Genomic DNA, 20854 nt, shown 5'->3' with positions numbered 1-20854 from the left:
ATTTAACATCTTTAAATATAACTCACTTTGAAAATATAAAATATCATGGACACAAACCATCTTGAGCCTTTGGCGTTGCCAGAAAGTCTTCAATGTTCCCTGAGAGAGTTTTGATTTGTCTCTCTCTCGAAACATGTTGCTGCAACATTTGAGCCAGCGAAAATCTATAAAAGCCTCCCGCAGACATCACAATCTGTAATTTTTTGAGCGAAAAAAAACCAAATAAATAACGAGAAAACATCGGAAACCGATTTGTCGCGCTAAACAACACGAGATGATATTTGGTTTCTTAAAGAAAAATATTAATGTGATGGTATATTAGTGTTAACCTAGCAACGGTCCTCAGTTTTGTTTTCAAATGACTGAGTACGGAAATAACGATAAATTCGCGCAACCACAATAAAACAGGCAGTAAAATCGGATTTGTAATCTTGGGAAAAAAATCAAAGAAAAAAGACGCCAGCAGCTTCCTCGGATTGTTTTGTTGTTGTTTTCGGTTTGTTAGTGTGTGTATTTGTGCAACAAAGTCAAAGTCGTCGAAGCTGCTGCGAAAAAACGTGAAATGCAAATTGTGAAAAAAGTTGCAAAAGTAACAACAGCAACAAAAGCAACTAGCAACAACAACTAATAACCGCAATCACACGGCCAACGCAACAATAACAAAGGCAACAACAAAACGGTTTCGCGTGTGTTGAAAAATTGCATCGCAAATTGCCCAGCGGCAACAACTAAAACAACGACAACAATAAAAACAAAAGAAAATTGCGCGCCAAATCGAAAGAAACAAAAGGATTTACACATAAACAAACCAAAAAGCAGAAGCAGCTGAGCGGAGGAGAGAGATAGCGAAAAATCAAAACATCGGCGAGAGGCAGAAATTCCAGTTTATCCACCACCCCCTCTCCTGCGGCGGGATACTCACCACACACTTTTCAAACAGGCTCTTGTGGCATTCGTGGTGAGTTGGTCTGTCTTTCGGTATTTTGCTTTATCTTTTTAATTCGCATGTTTGTCCTTCGTCCGTTTTGGTGAATGTCCTGCTGCAAACATTTGGCAAAAGTGCAAAAGTCAAGGCCCCCCGTTCAAAGGCTCGCCTTTTGATTTGCGCCTTTTTGACCTTTGTGCAAAAAGTAACCCGCAAATGTGCAAAAAATTTAGCTCAACCATCGAGAGTCCTTGATTTTTGAGACACAGTGGTTGTCATAGTCCTCAAAAGTGCAAACGAAATAAAAATACAAAAAGCATTAGATCCGATTGTTAGGAGATGAGTGTATTTTATTTTTAGAAATCAGTATAAATTACAATTTACATAAATTAATGAGGAAAGATATTTAATGAAGTCACTGTTTTTTATTGGATTTATAAAGCAAAGACTGTTATCAACCCCTTACCATAACTTGCAATCATTATTAGGCAATTTCAAGATATTTTTCCAAGGTAAAATATGGTTTTTGAAATGCGCACAATAAAACAAAAGGGTAACACAATGCTGATTAATGCTCTGTGACGAAATGGGAAAAAAGCGGCGATTCGAATAATATGCGCAAATGTCGTATTAAGTCAGGTAGAAAAGAGCCGGATTCCGATTGCTAACAACCCCGAACAAGATTACGTGCCTTCTTTCCTGTCACGGGAATTGTTTGGCATTAAGTTACCTTGAGAATCGAGAACCCAAAACCGATAGAGTGTGGCGAATTCAGGAATGCGATTTGAGCATTTGGTCCAGAACCGGGTTTTTTAAACCGGCTTGATGTCGTAATCCTTAAACCTGATTGGTTACCGTAGATCCTTGTTTTCTAATAATCTTCGTTACTTAACGCTATAAACCGGATGTCATGTATTACCCGATTAGCAGAATCTTCTTTTGTCTTAGTAGATTTCTTTTTACGCGGAGATCTTTTTAATAAGGGAAATTTCTAATCTAATAATATGAACAAAATTTATTTCGGAGGGACGAAAAGGATATTGTCTGAAATGGAAGAAATTCTTTTTAAAAACAGAAAATTGTTATGTTGATTTTTGGTTTGTTTTTGCATTGCTACTTTGTATTGTTCTTTGAAACCCTGTTTTGTTGGTTAAGTATAAACAATGCAAACCGGATTCGTAGCTCTCCAGAGACACATTAATATGGGGTTTGTATTGCCTAATCGTCGTCGGACGTGGTGTCATAAATTCCCAGCCTAATTACCCACCCATTTTCGCACTTATCCCATTATCTGGTTCACACCACTGTGTCATCGATGACAAGACCAACAGACATTGAAACTGACCGCATGGGAACGGGAAAAAGCTGATAAGCAAACACTTAATGTCAGCTCGAGTGAGGCCAAGCCCGAAAAACCAATAAAGTGGCATAAAAATCGGGGGCAATTACGATTAGAGCCCAGCTTAGACTTCGGTTTGAGTCCACTGTGCCACGACCTCGCGGCATCTGCGTCTGCGTCTGTCCCGGTAATCAAACGTCTAGACACATTCCGTCCGTCGGCTGCAGCTTCTTTAGGCACCAAACAGCCACCCCTTCTACCAATCCAAACTTGAGGATACCTCCTGTCCCTACCAACTGGTTAAAAAAGGGCTCCCTACCCACAGTAGAGATTGTGCAAGTCGAATACCAATCTGGGCCTAAGGGATTTTTAGATTTCGAAACTTTAGAATTGTGAGAGATTCATTTTTGTTAAAAATTTATTTTTTATAAATGTTATTAATCAACAAAACCGAAAAGTATTTGTACATTGTATATTTGGGTGCAAACTTATGGAATACCTACTGTATCTGGCTATATAAAAACAAACAGTAGACACCGAAAACACACTCGTACATAATCCCGTTTTATTGCACGGCTCGTGAGTCTGGAGACAGAAAGAGAAGCAGAATAAATAAGAGACATGAAGAGGTCCTTATTTTGTTTTTTATTTCACTCCCCTGGGAACTGGGACCCGAGAACTCGAGAAGTCGAGAATCGAGAACTGCAAACACTCCACTCAACTCGCGCTCAATCATTATGAAAATAGCTCGGAATGCTCGTAAATTACAAAACCATGGTTTTATTTGTCAAAATTTGAAACTTATTTGAACAGGCGCCGAGAATTTCCAGCAGGCGGTGGATTTTTGTCGAATCGGGTTTTATTTGTGGGTCTCTCTCGTTCTTTTTCGGTTTTTGTTTTGTTCATATCGTTTCGTTGTGTTCGTGATTAGCATGTCCATGGGTGCTGTCTCACTCACACGCATTGGGGGGATGGTATGTGGATCCAGAGCCCTTTTGGTCCCTCTTCCCCCTCTCTCTTCCTTTCTCACTCGCTCAGTGGGTTTTTGGTATATCAACTCATGTTTAAATTATATGTTCGTTTATATAGGGCTTCATATTTCAGTTGATTTTTATCTATGAATTTCTAATTACTGTATATTTTTTGTCCTCTTTGCATTATTAACCCTCCTCTTCATCACATGGTTGGACATTTGGGTTGGGTTAATGATTGATAAATTGTCACTGATGAGCTCAGACACCTAACAAAAAAAAAGTATTAACCGCGATTGCATGCTATTAATCTTAGCTTGATTGATGGACCATTTAAAGCCCCTGACACATCAAAATTTTTTAATGAAGAAGCATATTTGCAGGAAACGCCAATCCCAGCAGATGTTGGATGCTTTAAATTTTGCACAGATGGCTTTAAAAGACTTGGATAATACAGCACCCCACACCATTTAACTGATTAAACCATTTCTATATTATACAAACAAATTCATTGCCATGCACAAGCCATGAAAAAACAAGCTTTAAATTTATCGCCATTGTAGCAGATAATTCTTTTTTGCGCTTTAAATTGTTTTTCTCAAATTACGATTAGGTCAACTACATAGCATAACATGTAAATACCAATTGAAAGAACATTCCCATTTCTGGTATTCACTTCCCATTCGGATTAGATTTGCAAAAAAAAATAAACAAAAAGTAGGCAGCAAGGTCAAACAATATAGCTATCAACATGGGAAAAGAACAGAGGAAATTGGTCCAAGCCAATTCGCGTATACTCTAAATAAAATTATTATAATTAAAGTTTAGAGCTGATAAATGAATGATTAAAATTCAGTTCTAGTTTTATTGCTCAACGACACAATTTATAATTATACTATGACAATATTACAAATAATAGTTTTATAAAGTGCTATTGGACTTCTCTAACGCATAGAGTTATCTAAATGAAAAAATAGAACTTTATTTATGGAATTCACCTAGCTATTACCTCACAGTTTTCTTATTTCCATCTTATCTTATTGATAAAGATTATACGACCAAAGGTTGTTGACATATAAAAAAGTTCTTAGCCAAGTCTGCGAGTCAGTGGATATATCCTCAACATATAGGGTAAAATGGGAGCAAGCAGGCGCTGGGTGAATGAATGAAAAGTTTTTTGACTGTTTGGGGGGGAGGGGCGGTAATTGTATGGCGGAGGGTGCAAATAAGGAGGGGCGTCGGCCATGTGCTTGATACGTAATCATCGCACTTGGTGTTGTTGTTTTGCTAAGCCACAAATAGCCATTTGTGTACGTTTCGTTGATGTTTTGTTTTATTCGTGTTGCCATGCGACTCCTTATATGGTCATGTTTTGCGTGGAGATTTTTGAGTACGCGCATTTTGCGAGCCCGATAAGCGAGCTCCCCGAAAAAAAGACACAACTCCTGCGAAAATCTGCGAAGGAAAAGGGGAGCCAGAGATAAGGAGACTGGGGATCCGGTTTTTCGGCTGATCTATGCGAGTATCGAACACAGGGAAGCTTGCCAAGTGACTCCACTTATAAACATAACATACTTATCTAAAACTTGAGTTGCAGAAAGCTTGGTTTACACCAGAAATCTCTTTGGGAATTATAAACTATAAGTAGGTAGAAAATAATCTTTTGAACTCGAACAGTTCGGCTTGGGAAAGTTTGACTGTATGACCAAAAGCGGATGAGCAACTGAAGCGGTCGTAGTCACTCACTGATTGCAATTACGATTCCGGCTTATGCAATTCATCATTATGACCACAATTTGCCCAAGCGACAACCAACAACAACAACTAAAACAACACAAACAACAACAACGAAGGCAAGAGCCAAATGCAATTGAATCGCGTTTGGAAATGAATACCCCCACCATCGAGGGGAGGCAACCCGAGTAACTTAAAAATATAAAAGTGAAAACTTGTTTTCCTTTCTGCGATTACTGTTCGTCCGCCGTGGTTGCTCTTGTTTCTTGTAGTTGCGATTGTTTTATTGTATTATGTCTTGCATTTGACTTTGACTTTTCAACCGCGGCAAGCCGTCGACAGTCGAATTGTCTTGTTTTCCTCCATCTTCATCGCAGTCGGGTTGCCTATAGTTAATGGCGATCTCGTCATCCGGCCCCCAGTTGGAGTGTAAGTCGTAGTCACAGTGTGCCGAATCGCATTGAATATGGAAATCGGTTACACCACGAACTCTATCTGATGATGTACGGTGGCCATCTTCAAGGTCGATCGTTGGTTACCCTTTGTTGAATTTGTGGGTTAGCCAATTAACAATGTTGCCAAGTGGCAAGTTTAATGCTAAAGGCGCCTTGTAACTCATGAATACTTGTTATTGCAATGTCTGATCGTTTGACTAACTCTGAGTTACAAAAACTTATGATTAAACAGGTTCAATTTTATACTACAATCATAAGTGAGTAACAAAATTTTTTTTAATCATCGCAGGGTGACAACCAAAAAATATTTATAACATACAGGAAAACCACTTAAAAACCATCATTTATTTTCAAAATTGAGTAAGTGCATCTGCATCGAATTTCATACAAATTAACACTCGCTCCCCTATGGGAAAATTGAATTATCTAACAGGCGTAATTTACAGTTTACTGCAATTCATTGCACATTGTCGCACTTTTCTGCGGGGCGATAATTGCATTAACAGCTGGGGATAATTTTCCATGCCCCACTGTTCGGAAGCCACCCCCAATAATTTCCCTTACATTTGTTTGGCTCCCTGCCACTAGCAACCCCGTGACGCATTTCCCACTCCCCAAAATTGGGGTTTACATCTTTGTGTGTGTTGATTTTCCACCACCCACCGCCCCTTCATTTCCACAAAAAACAACAAGAAGCAACACGAAGTGCAATGACGCGCGGCCTTTTATAGGCAGGGTAACGGTGGAGAAAATGGGGAGAAGTGCGGAGAAAAGAGCAGAGAGCAGAGGGCAATACATAAACACAACACCCCAAAACACACAGCCCACTTGAGAAAGAGATATGGCCAAAGAGAGACAGGGAGAGAAAGTAACGGGAAAGAGCCTTGTTCGTTTTTCGAATTCGCGCTGCGCATTTTGATGGTTTCCTGTGAACATTTTTGATATTTCAATGTAAGAAACTTGTTGCATGTGATACAAAAACCGAGCAAAATAAGTAAAAATGCCAGAAGAGAGTCTTAAAGAGAGAAATGTGTAGGCAACGAGAACACGAAAAAACAAAGAAATAACGATAAGTAAATATAAATTCCCTGGAATCCCTTCGGATGACGTCAGCGACCAGAAGATATTGCTATTAAATGGGTTGAATGGGAAATATTAAAGTGCGACTATAAAATGTAATGTAATAGGCTATAATACATATGCTCTCTTTCTTTGCATTGTTGAAGAAAAATTGTTGTAAAAACGATGTAATTGAAAATGTTGCTTTGTTTCGCTCTCAATCAATGCCAAACAATCATAGTTTCCTCCATAAATCTTCTTTGATTTATGTTGCTTATGCAAATTTGTTTTACTTTCGTTTGATTGGTTCCATTTAATTTCTTTCGTTTCGCGCATTTTGTTCCGTTTCCGCAACTGATTGATTTTTTCTTTTTGGAGACTTAATAGAGTTATCAAATAATAAAAAAGTTCAATTGGGGTTTTTTTACGAGTTCGTTTAGGCAAATGATTTCGCTTGGTCATGAAAGATAAACAAGTGAAAAAGAGAGTGAAAGGCTTGGAATGCTAATTAGCGCTTTTAATTGTTTTTAGTTTTTTTTTTAAGCCGGTTGGTAAAACACACATTTTTATTCGTTAAGTGCTGCAATTTCTTCAACGTCTGGTGGATTATATAAATTTATTTGAACACTTTTTTTAAAGCTTTTTGAAACGATTATTACTGTCTGCGATCGCATGAAATGTTTTTTGTTGTGCTTTGATTGGCTAATTTGATGTTTGTTGTTTTGGCCATTGTTGTTACTGGTTTCTCGGCTGTCAAGGCCATTTTGTTGTAATGCTCATTTACACGGATTATGATTTAAGCCATTTCTTGTTAAGTCGCCGCCGCTTTTCAAAATAAAATATTTTCAAGGGGGTGGGTTTACATTGTGTCTATTGAATATTAACTAATCACTTTTATGACCCATTTCGATAAACGGCAGCCGAGGCGTTTGATTTTAATGACCCTCAAATTATGTCATAAATGGTACCATATCCATATTCATAGAGAAATTTGATTTTTCATGAAATAGGTACATATAAAATGAAGTCAGCAGTGTGATGCCTGAGTTATTTAAAGAATCTTATTCAGAGATTTATATGAAATTTCTTGAGATATTCTTTTATTTTTAGACAATAATTTATTCATAACACCTGTGCTTAAAATTTGTTGTTTAACAGCAGATACAATCTTGAGGTATATACATAAATGTATGATTAAGAAAATTGATGGATATTTCTCATAAGTTTGGGTTGTGATTGGACACTTTTGACCTAATATAAAAACTTGAAAATAACATATGTAATACATATTGCGTATACCCCCCAAAAACTACTAAAGCTCTCCAAAAAAATCTGTAGAAATCAAAAATAAACAAATTGTTTTGTTGCTCTATAAAGAACACATTTTTATGAGCCCTATTTAGCATCAATAAAATACACAAAATAAACTTGCAGCATTCCATTTCTAAATGGAAGCATAAAATCTAATGTTATTTACAAGGAACAGATAAAAGTTTTACCCTTCTAGCTATTTAAGTTTTTTACAGTTTTGAACATTTGCCATGTGGATACAACTACTTTTTATGATTTCTTAAATTATACAGATAAGCAAAGAATTTCTTATCTTAAAGTCAGCAGACGTCAGTGCTTTTAATGCTCGTTTATGGGCAAATATTTGCCTAAATATTATCGCTTATCCCGCAAGAACTTGAGATTATTAAACTACATCAAAAAGGAACAAATTTCCATAAAGCGCTGGAAACAAAAGCAATGAAATGAAGAGCAATCATAAAAAATGTTTATTAAATTTATTTCATGTGGATTGTGTTGTTGCCCAAGCTATTAATATTCCGGCTGATAAGCGTTTTGCTCCCGCATTCGGCTATGGGTTCAGAATTTTTAGCTTGATTGGCTCGATGCGGGATTTCGATTACGAAATTCTTTTAATGGACTCGCTCAGCGCCCCTTTGCTTTCTACCCTGTACTCTGGAAAAAGATGGGTAGCTTGGTTTTATTAATAAGTACAAAAATAGTATTTATTTCTTGTAGTTTTAATTGATAAATGTTTATCTTCAAGCTCTTATATTGTAAGAACATTATAAATCCGAATAAAGGAAAAAGTTATTTACTCGTAAGATTGAGGTATGTTTCTGTCTACTCTTTTTCCAATATTCACTTCTAGGTTTTCGAACTATAAACGTTTCTCTACTCGCGGCAAAAACTAATTTTCTGTTTATTGTTCAAAATTCTTTGTGTGGTATGGGGTCGGTCAAATTGTTTGTGTTATTGTTTATGCGGTATGTTGAATCTGGAATGCTTTTAAAAAAAAAATTTTCTGCCTGGGCTCCGATTTCTCGGAATCGTTTCGCGTTTTGTGGCCAAAGGGAGTTCCGAGGAAAGGTCAGTTTTTCAGGGAGTCCGTTGGGGAGTCATTTTTTCACAAAGTTTCCCCCAATTCCCAGTAGCCATTTGAAATCCCGTTGCCAGGTTTTATTTTTCGAGGCTTTCCCATTGCGCAATGCCAACTGTTTTCGGTTAGTGGACTTTGACTGGGCTTTGACCGGTTTGTTTTTTATTTTTATATTTATGCCCACTTGTCGAGCGGCTTAACCATAACACAAAAATTTTTTTAAAAAAAAGAGAAAAAACGAAAGAAATTAAACTGAAAATTGTTATTAAAAGCGCGTACAAGACGACAAACGATGTCGACGCGGAAAATTAGTGGCTGCGACTGAATGAATGACGGACTGAATGAGTGACTAAAGCGGACAGTTTTTGGGGAGCGGTGGGGAGGGGGCGTGTTCAAGGGGGGGCGGGGGGTGGTGGAGCAGGTGAAAGCCGGTAAGCCACTTTGCAGCTGGGGAATGACTGACTTACATTGCCGAATGCCTTTTGGCCACTTGGACGACTTCCTGTGGTTGCATCTCCCGCCGGGTGATTGACCACAAAAACAACAAGCGGTCGCTTCGGGGGAGGGGGTGTGGCGGATTAGCTAATTTCATGACTCACCTGGCGGATAATTAGCGATGGGCGTGGATCTCAAACAGCCGACTAAACGTGGCCAATAAATTCTGACACGCCATTAAACTTAAAGGAAATCTATTACGCAGAAGGAAATGAGGGGATTGTTAAAGGAGGAACTTCAAACGAAATGGGGGTGGCATTGGGTGGCTAATAGGAACGGCCTTGCGTGATATTTGTTGCCAGACAAACACAAGTCAATGTGCCAAACACAAATAAATAGTAACTATAAAATTTCTATGACTAACACGCGCCTACAACGAGCCGAAGTCTGTTGGGTTTGTTTAGCTGAGTCTACCTGCAATTAGGTTTTATGGAATAAATGGGAAAGTATTAGGTAATCCCAACAAGGAGGGGTTTCAACAATACCTCAAATATTTATTCTTACCACATACATTTTTTTGTATATTTTTTAATCTTTTCCCATACAACTTTTTTAAAGAACTAGATTTTCAAATTTAATATTTTTGTGATTTCCCTTTAAAGTAATAAACACAAAAACTTTCCTCGAATAAGTTCATACCAAGTAAGTTTCCACACAAAAGAAAACTGCGAAGTAGTAAAAAAAACTTGTCGTACTTCGATTTGTAATAAAAAAGTTTTTCACCCATTTAAAACTGATTTAAATCCAGCTCAGACTGGTAGAAACGTTTTGTAACAAAGTCCGCCATATACACAAATTTGCTTTTAGCCATAACACAAGTTTCAATTGCTGGCTTATTTATTGAACTGTTTTGGCCGTTTTCCATTTCTGTTATTTCTGGCCTGGTTGTCTAAATATTTGCAACCAGCAAACACACTCATTTTGTGGTAAACAAATAGATAGTGCCAACCCCAATTTTTTTGTTTCGTTCTAACGCGAAGGATGAAAAATTAGCGAGGCAACCTCTTAACCCCTGATTACACGCACAGCTGATTAACCCGCAAGCAGCCGCAGAAAGACAGCCGACGAGCCCCCTACTAGAAATCCAATACCCGAAGCTTTTATGGCAGTCAGCGAATATTTATGCGGCAGGGTGTAAAGGGAAATCGGGGGGAGGATTGGGTGGTCTTTTGTTAGAGTCTTGTGATTGTTTGTTTGCCGACATTTGCTGCCATTTCTGCTATCCTGTTGAAAAATCAGGGAAATCTATTTATTGATGTTTTTCGCACAAACCCCAGGCGCGAGCGAGCGAGATAGAACGAGGGTTCCCCAAGGGTCGATGAATATATGACATCACAGAAGGCGAAGGTACTCAAGGCGAGAAAGAGACGCAAAATGCAGTGCTTGCTGGGTTGACAAAAGCTTTAGGGCTGACAAAAGCTGGGACCACTAAAAAAAATACGTAAACATTACCGTTATAAATAAATATTAAAAAATATTTATACAAAACTCTGAAAACATTTTATGGTAATTTCAAAGTCAATATTCTTAATGAGAAAATTTGTTGAAGTTGGAAGTTTATCCTAAATTTTCTGAAAGATTTTGTTTCATGAAATTATTTGCAAGATTTTTTCCCTCGGTGTAGTAGCTTTTGCCAGGTACTCTGTCCCTTTCTCTCTGTCTCTGTCTCATCCTGTTGCTGACGTCATAGCTCCCGTTTGGCGACTCCTGTTGCTCCTGTCTGGCATCCAGCTTGTGCCTTTTGCTGCTCGCCGGTTGATTTGAGGCGGAGTATTTGAGTTAGAGTTGCTCAATGGCGGGCTCCCTGTTCCGCCCCTTTGGTTCCACCACCGCCCCACCCACTGAAAAGCCCACCCACCAGTACGACCTCCCCTTTTTTTGGCGTCTGGAGAAATACTGGAGTGGCTGCAACTTCCCCTGCTAGAGATCCTTCTTTTGGCTTTTTTCTTGCTTGTCCGCCAACCAAGAAGTTGGTTCACGTCTTAGACTTCCATCTTACGAAGGGGTGGAAAACGCCGGGAAATGGCGCTGAAGATGTTGTGGGGCCGCTGCTTTGTTTGTGTTGTGTGTGGAGCGGCCATTTTCTCCATGGAGCCAATTAGCACCAGGCGGCCAGGAAACGGAAGCTGGAAAACACTCGCCGTCGGCTGTCGATTTTCCACATTCTTCCCCAGGAGGAGGCTGCTGCGATGCTCCTACAAAATCCCCGATACACAAATAGAAAGAGAAAGATAGAGAACGAGAGCTTCCGGAAAAGCTTCCACCGTTAGGAGGCTGCTTCTCCCCTCTATCCGCTCCACGCCTTTTCAGGGGGCTTTGTTATCCTGCACACGTGTGTCCTTTATGCAGAGGGGCGGCAGCGTCGGGTCAAGGCTGCCGCCCCCAGCTGCCACTGCCAAATGCCACAGCCAACATGCAACATCCTTATGCCAGCTGACATGATGCGCTAAAAAAAGGAGGTGTCATAAATCAATGCTATAGAACGTGAAATGTAAATACCCTTTCTTGCCAAAAGCTAGCGGAATATGTAAAATATTTTCTTTTGTTTAAATAAAAATCAATAGACTACGCTATTCTATTTGTTTGCATTCTTTTATTAAATTATATTGTGAATAAATTTAAACCGCAACACAATAGATATTTATATTAGTATTTTAACTTTAGTTGTTTTTTTCTGAGAGTCAGAGTGTTTAAATATTCGACTTGTTGAGCTGTTAGATCAAATTTAATAATAGAAGGCTCATCCGAGCTTGAGATGTCATTTTGGGGTTGGGGTTTTTGATTGAGAACAAAGAGCTTTCACTTTTCGAAGGATTTAATCCGTTTTTGGCTTTGGCTCGCCGCTGGCTACGTTTCGTTCTAACGCTCTGAGTATTCCGTTCTGTTCGTGGCTGAAATGCATATCTGGGTCAGCTGTTGTTTGGTCGTTTGTTGGGCTTGCATAAGCCAGTCGGGCGGCGTGGAAAGAAAAAACAGCATTACAGCCCCAAAACCCCAGCCCAACCCCGTTTTTCAACCCTGCCGTGTTTGGTTAGCTGCTGCAAATGAGGAAGCCTAAAATAGCGAGCCGAACGCGTTACGTGTTGGCGTTGCACTGCACAAAGTTGCAGCAGTAGCAGCAGCAGCAACAGCAAAAGCAACAGCAACAGCAACAGCAAAAGCAGCAACATCAGCAGCAGCAGCAGCAGCAATCGATTGCAGGGGTCCGGTTACCAACATTTTCCTTCTCGACTCGCAGTTTTTAGCCGTTTGTTGCGTTGATAAGAACGTCGGGGAAAGTGAAAGTGCATGTACTAATAAGATGTGAGCCACAATTAGAGCCACCAGCTGCAGCAGTTTAACCACCCGCAACACCTCAGCTGTTCAAAAAAGCATATTAAACGCAGTAACACGTGATTGTAGTGTCCTATAAACAAAAAAAAATTTGTAGTAGTAACACAGCTCAGCCAAAATTTAAGTTCACAAAAAAAAAAGAGAAAAAAAAAAACCAAAAATTGTAACCAAAATGCAGCGGCCCTCGTCGAACATCTCCAGTAACATCATGAACCGCATGTCCATCTTTGAAAGTGAGTCAAAAGACGAGTCTGCTGCGTGAATAATTCATTCGCTTATACATTCACACATTCGTTCATTTATTCATCGCCGTATTCAAGCCATTCTTGTGGGCCGACAAAAGAGGTACACCACACTCCTCCCAAATGAGTGAAATCGTGGCTACTTCTTTTTGTTTTGGTTTTTCCACCGACTTGGCTTTCGGCGATGGTGTAAAATGATTAAGTACTACCACTGAACGCGGGGTAAAAGTGTAGAAAATTCGGAAAAGACATGCCATCACACTTGGCTGATAAGGCTGAAAGAAGCTCAAAGGTCTGTGGTTTATGTGGAAATGGGCTTGAAAAATGCTAAGGAATTTCTGAGTGAAATTGATGGCGATTTTCTGAGACAATAACATATTTGGAAAGTGTGGCTAAAAGGCTTATGGCCCTGATATCTTAACTCTTTAAAGGATATTTGTGTTATTTGTCAGTGGTTTTGTCTTACAAAATCTTAAACTAGTTTTTACTTTAATAATGAGGCTTATACAAATTTAAATAGGCATAGTTATAACCCTGTTTCCGGGTCTTTTCAATTTGAAAACCGGCGACTTGGGACCCAGAAAATTGCCCCTGCCCTTCGCGATAAATATCGCTCGGTTTGAGCCAGTTAGCCCTCCGTGACAATGGTTTGGCTTTAACTGTGCTGTCATGGCTTGTTGGTCCCCTAACCCGGTTAACTAGCTGGCTGGCTAGGCTGTCTTCAAAGAAAACTTTCGTTCGGCGACCGCACTTGATAATAACTCAGAGCCCTATGCCGTATCATAAATTGTCTACACAATGCACTCCAATGTTGTCTTGATTTATGTGGCCAAGAGTGGGTCGCCTTCGGTCATTCGGTGAAAACAAATTGCATATAATTAGCCTGGGTGGAGTGGGTTGACCGAAGGGGTTCCTTATGGAGAGTCCCCGCCGTTTATTTCATTTGCGTTAATTTCACACCCGAACCCCACAGCACATGTGCAACTCATTAACCCACATGGAAGCGAGTCGCGCACAGTTTTCTAGCCAAGTGTGGGGCGTCAAGGGGTTAAGTTAGGGAGGAGGGGGTCTGGCGAGTCGAACAACTCGATTGCGCAAATGAAAACTTGTTGTACGACGATGGACATTGTAAGTGAAGTGAAACCCCTCTCTGAAATTGATGGGAATACCCTTCCTCTGTTTGAGTACTCTAATTAGGAAGGAAATTGAAAAAAATCAAGTAAATATTTGAAAATACTTTTAAAGTAACTTCAGTTTATATTTCAAATTCCTATTACAGTGTTGTTACTTCCCACTTGTTTTTCAAAACTCTGAACAAGCTAATGGAGAAAGATATTCCTTTTTTAAAGGGTATTAAAAACCTCTACACCTCGTCCCCTTTTTTTGCATTGGGTCAAACCAAGCGAAACTATCAGAATTTCCCGAACCAGACATCGCACTAAATGTAAATGCAAATTATGAGCGCAGAGTCGGCGAATACAAATTTCCATTTGAAAACGAAGAAAAATCAATCAAAACGGATTTGCATGCGATTTCCGATTGGGCCACATATGGGACACCTTGATTAGCATAATGCAGTCGCTGATAAAGCTGATTTCGTCATAGTTTGCCCGAGGGCCTCAAAATGTTAAAGGTTTTCGGTGTGAAGACCGATGGTTTCATGGCCATTAGAGTCGGCAAACAAGAGATTTTGTGTTTTGTTGTAGAAATCTTGGATGTTTGCCATTGAATCCACCATAATTTAGTGGAATTGTCTGAAATAACTCTCATGAAATTAATTGATTGATTGTCGAACGCGAACTCCAAGCGGAGATGCCAATTAAGTTTGGTTAACCCTCCGAAGAAAAGTTGAGACTCGTGTGAACTAGTTTTCCAATTAATGTTGTGTTGTTCGAATGATTTGTAAGTAAAGTTATTGGTTTGTTAATGCGAGTTAATTTTTTGCATGTTCACTTAATTTTTTTGACTGCACTTTCTTTTACACTAAAGTGAACTCTTAACAAGATTCACTTCAATTTTAACCAGTAAATAAATTTAATGTCCACATTTGGTTTTTGATAGTCAGGCGTTAAATTTAACTACACTGTTTAATTATTGGCTTTGGCCCAAACTTGTTAGCATGACAACCATCTTAAGATGTTCTTATTTGCATAAGTTTTCACATATTTATACAATTAAGTTCCATTTTCGAGGGGGTTTTTTGGCACAGTTCCCCGGTGCAGCAATCAGCAAATTCAGCTAAAAATTGTGCCCACTGAACTCGTTGCGATTTTCATCTCGACTGCGAAGCCATTTCAGCCAAGTCATTGCCCTTTGCAAGCGCTATTTCTTTTTATTCATTTTCACTCTGTCCCTTATCATCGCCTATTAATCTAGTTTAGGTTTTGGGCTTCTAGCGACTAACTAGTTCGCTGCGATGTGGGTTAATACGATGGGTGAACAAAAGAAGTTCAACGCTGGTGACGGTTCACTAAAAAAAAATGTACGAAAAGAACAGCACAACCAGAACAAGAAGAATAAACTCTGAAGAACTGAAGAACTTTACCGCTGACTTGAATCGAGTTTCTGTTCCTCTGCCTCTCATAATTTTTTTTTACGGTTTTACAGCTGTTGTTGCTTGCAGGCCATTTTTTGCTTTTTTGTTTTTTGTAATAACAAATTGACAATGACATGAATGGGGAGAAATATTTAACCTTAATAAACGGCGAAGACGACGAGGCTTTGGACGTCTTTTGTTTGGTTCTCTTGGATTCTCGAGCGGTTGTTGTGTGCATTGTTGGTTGGTTAAGGTCCGAACTGATTTGTGAGGGGAAGGCCAAGTGCCAATTAAACTTTGGCACAGTCGCAAGAGGGGACATCGACCAGAAGTACACCGATAAAAATATTTGTTTTAATTTTATCTCAGGTTTTACGAGGAGGATAGGCCATATAAATGGGATAATATAAAAAGCAATTTGAAACAATTTCAACTCAGTTTCTTCTTGATCTTTGGTGACTTGAAAACCATATAAATAAAATTTAAAAAAATATATATAAAATTTATTCTTGTGTAGTTGGCTAGTGGCAATGAATGTGAATCCATTCACTAATCACTGAACTCTCTGCATCAATCTTTCAGATACGGAATTCAGGCACAGTCTGGCGGAGGCTGAGAACGCGGCCGGAACGATGATGTCCATGAGCAGCTCCCCGCCGGCCACGCCCACTGGCGTCCAGACGGACTCCGACGGGCTCATCCTGCCCAAGAAGCTCATCAATCCCTGCATGGAGAACTTTGATCGCAAGGAGTTGCATCGGGAGCTCAAGTTCAATGCCAGAGTGTAAGTTGTTAGATATTTTAATATTTACCTCTTCTATGATTGATCATATCTTGATTATAGACTCATAAATATTGAATTATCATTATAGTGTTCTATTATCCAACTTAATTTGTATTTTATTTTAGGGGCAAGAGCGTGCTGAACCAGAAATCGGAGCTGCAACGTGCCTACGACAAGCAGAAAGAGCGACACGCCGCCGCCGAGCAACACTCACCGGATGCGGAAATCACGGGCGGAATTCCGGGACTGAAAGGAGAGCTCGGCCGGGTGATCATGGAGCGGGCGCAGAAGCACGAGGCGGCGGCCCAGAAACAGGATCAGGAGGACGCCGAGGAGCGGCAGTACGTGAATCCCGAGTATCTGAACGTGAGGGCCAAGCTGCGCACGGCGCACGCCAACAATTAAGGAGCAGCCCACTCGGATACCCATCCTAACGCATCCTAATCCTCAGCTTCGATTAATTAATGTTTAGTTTTAGTAACAGACACCTAACCAAATTGTGTGTAAGGAAACCATGTGTTTTTTATGTGTTAACTTTGCGAGCGGTTTTCATTTTGATATTATGCAAAACGAGTTGTTTATTCTAATTAAAGTGTACTCCTAGACTATAAGCCATTTACTTGTTTAGTTCGTTAGTTTAGTCCTAGTTGATAATCTAAGTTACTGTCTTCTGGCGCCAATTTCGTTGTGTGTATAAACCAAGTGTATAAAGTTTTAGTTTCTAAATGGACCCATTTTTCTTCCAAAACCAACAACAAACAACAAAACGGAATATAATGTATCTAGTGTAGAGTTATGTATATGTATTTCTTATAAATTAGTGAGACCGATAATGCTGTAAACAGGGCAATGTGTTAGAAAGTAAGACAGAGAGACAGACAGAACTTGGGCGAAAGATATTTGATCTATATAGAACAACTATTTTATGTCAAGCAAAGAAATTTAAACAGATTACAGAACTATATACAACATATATCTATATACAAATTTAGTTTCTGGAATTAATAAATTTTATTGTAGGCAAAAAGTTATAAAAACAAAATTATATTGTATAAATATTATTGTATTTTCAAAGTAAGGATTGGTTGTATTCAATTTCTTGGAAATAATGGTTATAGTTCCATATCTTTTTCTGCTGCCTTTTCTGCTGCTTTTTCTGCTTCTCTTTCTGCTTTTTCCGCTGCTTTTGCTGCTTTCTTCGCCAGCTTCTTATCCAATTTGGCTTGCTTTTCTGCGGCCTTTTTCTCTTCCTTCTGCCTTGCCAATATCCTGGACATTCTCTTCGAGGGTCGTGCCTGATTAACAGGATATTATATTACCAGATATTTGTTTTTTTTTTTTTTTGTTTTTGTAGACTTACAGCTGACAAGCGAGCACGTTCCAATTCCTCTTGCTTTGCTATTTTATCACGCACATCTTGGATTTTGACGCGGAACATCTCCACTTTTTCCTTATACGTCCTCAGGTCTTCTTTGCACTTGGCCACCCTATTTAGGGTGACCTGCACCATATTCTCGGCCACTTCCATGTCTTCGTCATAAGCCTGCTGCAGTGCATTTATGCGACTCTTGTACTCATCGATTAGGGTCACATACTCCAGGTGACAGCTTCTCCACACAAGCGAATCCTTGACGGTCAGATCCTCTAGTTTTTCCAACTCATCGGAAAGAACCTTTAGGAAAATTAAATTAGAGATGATCTACAAATAAGTGAATGATAGGTGGACAAACCTTGCAGCGAAGGAAATCAATATACTGTCCCTGCTCCACATTGTCGTGGACCCAATTTACTCTGTAACGAGTTTCTATGGGGCTCATGTCTGTTTAAAAAAAAAAAAAAAACTTTAAAAAATGACTACTTAAGGTTTCCAAGTCTTACAGTCTATCTGAAACCGCTCCTTGTTAAGAGCATGTTGCTTGGCAACCAATTTGGGATTGTGGAATTTCCCAACACGATTCTTCTTGGAATTTTCATCAACCAGAGAGTCGTGTTCGGCCATTATTGTTTCGTAGGGTGTTGCAATCAGTTTGTCAATGTCCACTTGGGTGTCTCTAAAGAATATATAACAGATTTCTTATCAATAATCTAAAAAAAGTTTAAAAGAATAGGTTGTCTTACTTGAGGAGTTCCATAAAGCCTTGTGGAGCACAAAGATCTCTATCGTTGATTACGTCATCCAAGAGGGCCTGCACCAGATTAATTAGCTCCCCCAGATCCACATAGAACTTGAGATCATCCAGGGTGGCTTCGGTTTTATTCTTCTCCAGAATGTCCACATAAACGGTGTTCGTTTGCTTGTCGAAGCGCTTCAGGTTCTCCTTGTACGACCAACTGAAAATGGTTTCATTGGGATTGGTGCCCGCCGGCGGGTATTCCCGCATCACGTTGAGGATCTCCTGCAGTTGCAGCAGCTGGTAGATGATGCACACGTTCCGGAAGTCGGAGATCAGATTGGCGAAGCGCACCTTGTACATCTGGGTGGTCAGTGCCGCCGAATCGCGTTGTGCGGGACTTAATGCCGATTTGACGGCTAACGCACTGTAGGCCGTGCCCCTGGCCATCCAACAACTGGCCCTCGCCGAGTAGTCCGTCTTGTACATCTTCGCCCGGAGCGCCTCGTACGTGTCCTCCGTGGACTCGGTGCTGCCCAGGCTGGACATCTTCACCGTGTGCACTTCCTTCTTGGTCTCCAGGACGTAGGGCTCCAGGAGCTGCTTCACAAACGCATCGTGGCACATGTCCGCCGGCCTCGGTGGCAATGGAAAGAGACTGTTGATCTTCCGCTTGTACTCCGCCAGCGTATACTTCTTCTTTTCGCCTTGCTTTTCCTGACCAGAGCTGGAGGTCTTCGAACCACCAATCTTGAAGCGTGCTTTTTCCATGTTTTTCCCGTATTTTTAGTGCTGTATTGTGTGTGATGTTAGTGATTCCGGCTTTAATGTTGACAGTGGGAAATGTTGTTTGTATTCTGATTATTAAGCAACCGGTTAATGTTTTAAATCTAACGTTATAGATTGTGGGTGCTTTACTACCATTTTATCTGGATTTCATAACAGTTTTCTTGATTTAAACCGAACACTGTTCACAATCAAATGTATCACCTAAAAATCTGTTTAATAACCACAGACTATTAGCCCGTTTTTAATGTGATCTTAAACCCTTTAATTCTATTAGTAACAGGATTACAAAAAAACAGTTCTATTTTTATTTTTGCAGCATAAGTTAATATGTTTGAATATAATATATTTTTGAACGATTAAGATAACGTAGGGTAACAAAATATGGGTAATGTAGTTCAGAGTTCGGAATGTGTTTAGCTCGTCTTCTGAAGGTCGCCTCTGATCTCAAAACACACTGAGGTGTTACGTCGTACATTATATTCGTCGAAGGCATCAAAGGTGATCACGGCTTTATAGCGGCCCCTTAAGTTGGGACCTGTAACCTGGTTCAGTTGCAGTTCCATAACAAACGGATCAAAAAGCAGAAGAGTCTGAAATTTCAAATTACCTATAGGGTGAAAGTCTGTGCAGAAATGATTATACTTACACCCTTTTTTTTTATGCACTTCTCTCGAATTTCCTCTGTGTTACGAAGATTCTTAAACCAATATTTGTACCAATACTCATCTTTCTCGAAGATAGCTTTACAAAAATCCGGAGAATTGACGTTGAATACCGTAGGTTCCCAGGTGCCGCGGTTGTATTGCATTACACTGAAACTGGCCTGATTATACCAAATCAATTGGAGTCACCTATTTTCCCTTTAGAAGAAGAAGAAGATAACCTACGGATATCCGATCGGTGGCCGGCAAATCCCATTTGACGGTGGCACTCCCGGAAACATGAATGCCATCTTCCTCCAGCTCCAATGTGAGGTTCCTCAAATCGAAAAGGTCGTGGATGCTAATGGAACCGGGTGGACTTTCGGTGCACGGCAAATAGATATCCGGATCCTCGATCAGCACATCGTAGTTTATCGCCCAGATGGTGGTCACGCCCACCACAAGAATCAGCAGAGCTCGAAACATTTTCGTCTGCCAACAGATCGGTGATCCGACCTTATATAGCAACCAAAAGCAGGTGGTGCTAATTAGATCTAATTACGAATTAACATTACACCGTACATAATCCGAGAAGTCATTACAAGTTCTGTTTGCACGCAGGAAGATGATCTTTACTAATTATTACGTACACAAACTGATCTGCACATTTGTTTTAGTTTGTATTTTGAATGATTAATTTTCACATGCGCCAAAAAGTAGACAACGAGGAATCCGAGACAATCCATAAAAAGTTAACATTCAACCCAAAGTTGTAAGCCAAACTTTAATGCAGATTTTTAGAGGGCAATACACAATCAATTAAAGGTATGCCGCATTAAAATCGGACAACAACTATGAAAGTTTTTGGCCATTTCTTTCAAAATAAGTTATTCTGAAATTTTGGTAAGGGGTACATCATAAAAATATCAAAAATAAAGATCCAAAAATTAGATCCAAATTATGGTATTTCATACGGAAATCAGACCTAAAATGAAGACCAAACTTTGTAGAACGATTGAAATTGCCGGATTCCTTGCCTCATATCGAAATT

At 39.6% G+C, this 20854-nt stretch overlaps 3 protein-coding genes across 4 annotated transcripts; 1 reads left to right on the top strand and 2 right to left on the bottom strand.

The window, feature by feature from the left end:
* The first annotated feature begins 187 nt into the window (after positions 1-187).
* LOC108089908 (protein FAM107B) lies at positions 188-16873 on the top strand. Of its 2 annotated transcripts, none has more exons than XM_017188386.2 (3): positions 188-958; positions 16061-16262; positions 16388-16873. In XM_017188386.2, exons 2-3 carry the CDS (start codon positions 16111-16113, stop codon positions 16665-16667), a joined length of 432 nt encoding a protein of 143 aa, XP_017043875.1. In that variant the 5' UTR covers positions 188-958; positions 16061-16110; the 3' UTR covers positions 16668-16873. The 2 variants fall into 2 exon arrangements, with proteins under 2 accessions (XP_017043875.1, XP_017043874.1); XM_017188385.2 differs by lacking the exon at positions 188-958 and adding an exon at positions 12615-12933.
* A 436-nt stretch (positions 16874-17309) lies between these two features.
* Positions 17310-19242, bottom strand: LOC108089907. The gene is made up of 5 exons (XM_017188384.2): positions 18381-19242; positions 18141-18313; positions 17993-18081; positions 17623-17934; positions 17310-17557 (listed from the first exon to the last, which is right to left on the bottom strand). The coding sequence occupies exons 1-5, from the start codon at positions 19142-19144 to the stop codon at positions 17375-17377; spliced, it is 1521 nt and encodes a 506-aa protein (XP_017043873.1). The 5' UTR covers positions 19145-19242; the 3' UTR covers positions 17310-17374.
* Positions 19243-19394: 152 nt separating this feature from the next.
* On the bottom strand, positions 19395-20404 carry LOC108089806. Its single transcript, XM_017188203.2, has 3 exons — positions 20050-20404; positions 19809-19985; positions 19395-19752 (listed from the first exon to the last, which is right to left on the bottom strand). Exons 1-3 carry the CDS (start codon positions 20287-20289, stop codon positions 19576-19578), a joined length of 594 nt encoding a protein of 197 aa, XP_017043692.1. The 5' UTR covers positions 20290-20404; the 3' UTR covers positions 19395-19575.
* Positions 20405-20854: the final 450 nt, after the last annotated feature.

This window comes from Drosophila ficusphila, unplaced genomic scaffold, assembly GCF_018152265.1.
Source record: "Drosophila ficusphila isolate 14025-0441.05 unplaced genomic scaffold, ASM1815226v1 contig_412, whole genome shotgun sequence".
Lineage (NCBI taxonomy): Eukaryota > Metazoa > Arthropoda > Insecta > Diptera > Drosophilidae > Drosophila > Drosophila ficusphila.
The sequence above is the reverse complement of the archived record's forward strand: the minus strand, read 5'-3'. Positions and strand labels throughout refer to the sequence as shown.